Source organism: Rhagoletis pomonella, unplaced genomic scaffold (assembly GCF_013731165.1).
Source record: "Rhagoletis pomonella isolate Grant_MI unplaced genomic scaffold, Rhpom_1.0 Rhpom_scaffold_00009, whole genome shotgun sequence".
NCBI lineage: Eukaryota > Metazoa > Arthropoda > Insecta > Diptera > Tephritidae > Rhagoletis > Rhagoletis pomonella.
Window position 1 is genome coordinate 30,814,291 of NW_023458563.1, and position 2,480 is coordinate 30,816,770.

The following is a 2,480-nucleotide window of genomic DNA, read 5'->3' on the forward strand; positions in this document are numbered from 1 at the left end:
GTATGCCGCAAACACAACAATCTGGTAACATCTGCTCCAACTAGCCGTGCAACAACTACAATTTATCCTCAACAACTACAATTCATCCGCGGATTAGTCTCAACTGTGCCTACAACACGTTACTTTTCGCAATTCAGAAATCAGCAACAACCAACGTCCAGCATAAGTACCGGAACTACCACATCAACAATTGTTGCCACAAAAGCTACTGACAACCGAACTACTCACGTACTCATAAATCGCTCCAATAACACTTTAATCGGTGGTAACACTACACAATGCCTGCAGAACGCTAAAATTTTGAATAAACCACCGACAAATATTGCAGCGACGGCCGTTATCGCTAATAAGTCTCCAATTAATCACAATACTCATTCTCCTGCCATACAAGCTATGAAGCTGCGACAACAACCCCTGCGCCAAAACATTTCGGCCTTGCAACAAATTAGGCAACAAACACAACACCAGCAAAAATAACAGCAACAACAACAAAATATTCAACTCAGCAGGGACATCTCTCCCTGCGACAACAGTCGCTGCCCCGCCCGATGGTACTTCCATCACAGAAGCTGGAACTACTAAGCCTGAGGTTGAATCCGAGATTGACATTGTGATCAACAACGTGGTTTGCTCGTTCAGTGTGCGATGCCATTTGAATCTGCGTGATATTGCTCTCAATATTCCCAATGTGGAGTATCGTCGCGGGAACAGTATGCTGTCAATGAAGCTGCGAAGACCTTATACGACTGCGTCCATCTGGTCATCAGGTCGAATCACCTGCATAGGTGCCACGTCTGAAGAACAGGGGCATCAGAGTAAGATTGAATATATGTATTTTTAACCGACTTCAATTCGTCGGAATATTTTTTTGATGTATGTTACCGCATAACTTTGGACCACGTGAGCCGATTTCGAAAATGCTTTTATCGGAAAGGTGCCAAGTAGATAATTTCAGGAGTTAAAAGCCCTTCCGAAAGGCCTTTCTTAGAGCCAAGAGGCCTTCCACTCTACACTCCTTTCTTTTTTGTATGGAGTGGCACAAATTGAAGGGCTTCTTCTTTCGCTACCCATAGAAGGCCTTCCAGAAGGGCTTTTATAGGACGTACGTACGCCTTTTGGAGGAGTTCTTTTAAAGTTGCTTCTTTAATTTATAAAAATCATACATCTTTGAAGTATTTGCTTAAAGTTTATATCAAATATGCGTTATTGCAACTGAAAATGTTTATTGTAATTTATTTGTAATGCTGAATTATATAAATTTATGCATTCGCGTAAATTGTAAATGGATAAGCCCTTCTAGAAGGCTTGCAAGGAAGCACTGTTTCCAGCTTTTCTTGGGTAGGCCTCTTCGAATGGCTTCACTTAAGAAGGCCTACCGAAATTATCTTCTGGGACTAAACATTATGCTGTATGCATAAAACTTAATCAAATGCTTTTTCGTAAAATTTCAGACCTTTTACTCTATTTGTTCGAATAAATTTAAGTGAAAGGTATGAACTTTTAAGAAGAAGCAATTGCTTTATTAATGCGACCCATTGTCTATAGCAAATACTATAACATTTACAAAATTCTTTCAGTCCTTATGCTAATGCCACTACTGATGGCTTTTGATGTGCAATTAAGCTCACGTTTGGGCATGCTGGAGACGGCCCTAGTAGGCTACAAAAATATGTGCGGTAATTTGGAGAAGGAATTAACGAATGCCAAGCAATTACCCGTGGCAGATCAATCAATAGAAAATGTCATAAGCTCAGAAGTCTATCAGCATACAAAGAAAGAGTGGATACCAACGTTCTACAGTAACCATGTCCTAAAGCGCAATATGTGGTTGGTACGTTCTTGCTCTTTGAGTGAAATTCGTTTGCTTGCCCAATAACTCGCATAACTAATTCTAAATAAATTCAAGTTGGTAAGGCGTTAAACAGGCGATCGCGACTCTTGTGTTGCTGGACCGTTTAAAGCACCCAGATATTCAGTATATGAAGATTTGAGTATATAAAAGAATATGAGCTTTTGACAAAAATAAAAGATCAAAAATCAACAGTAACTTTTAATTACTTCAAATCTGCATTTAAATTCAGCCAGCTACAAAACTGCGTTTTCAAACGCTTTGTAAAACATTTAATTAAAAAGTTTCACTAAATATAAAGTTAAAATTTTTAATTTGCAGAACTATCTTTTGAAAAATAAATCAAATTTTAAAAAACAAAAAAAAAATTGGTTTAGCCGACCTAAACCATTACTCAAATTTGTTACTAGTTAGTAAGCATGCAACTATGTGTACATTAAGTACTAAAAACTGTCAACGTTTGGGAAACACTGATTTACTTTCGGCCCCGCTATCAGCTACAAAGATGCATAACTGCCGAAAGTACACCGGTACTTCCTTTACGATATCACTTGCTTATATAAGTATGTATCTTATCAGCTGAACATCATTATAGTCCAAATATACGTTGGAGTACACATCACCCGCTTCC

The 2,480-nt window shown here is 38.4% G+C and overlaps 1 protein-coding gene across 1 annotated transcript; it reads left to right on the forward strand.

Moving 5' to 3' along the window:
- Positions 1-2,070, forward strand: LOC118745893. Its single transcript, XM_036479554.1, has 2 exons — positions 1-815; positions 1,578-2,070. Exons 1-2 carry the CDS (start codon positions 713-715, stop codon positions 1,874-1,876), a joined length of 402 nt encoding a protein of 133 aa, XP_036335447.1. The 5' UTR covers positions 1-712; the 3' UTR covers positions 1,877-2,070.
- The last annotated feature ends 410 nt before the right edge of the window (positions 2,071-2,480 follow it).

Excerpts from the sequence above, each read along its gene's own strand:
- LOC118745893 (XM_036479554.1), top strand. The coding sequence starts at position 713 with ATGCTGTCAATGAAGCTGCGAAGACCTTATACGACTGCGTCCATCTGG. Across the intron at positions 816-1,577 it reads TGAAGAACAGGGGCATCAGA|TCCTTATGCTAATGCCACTA; the intron begins GTAAGATTGAAT and ends AAATTCTTTCAG.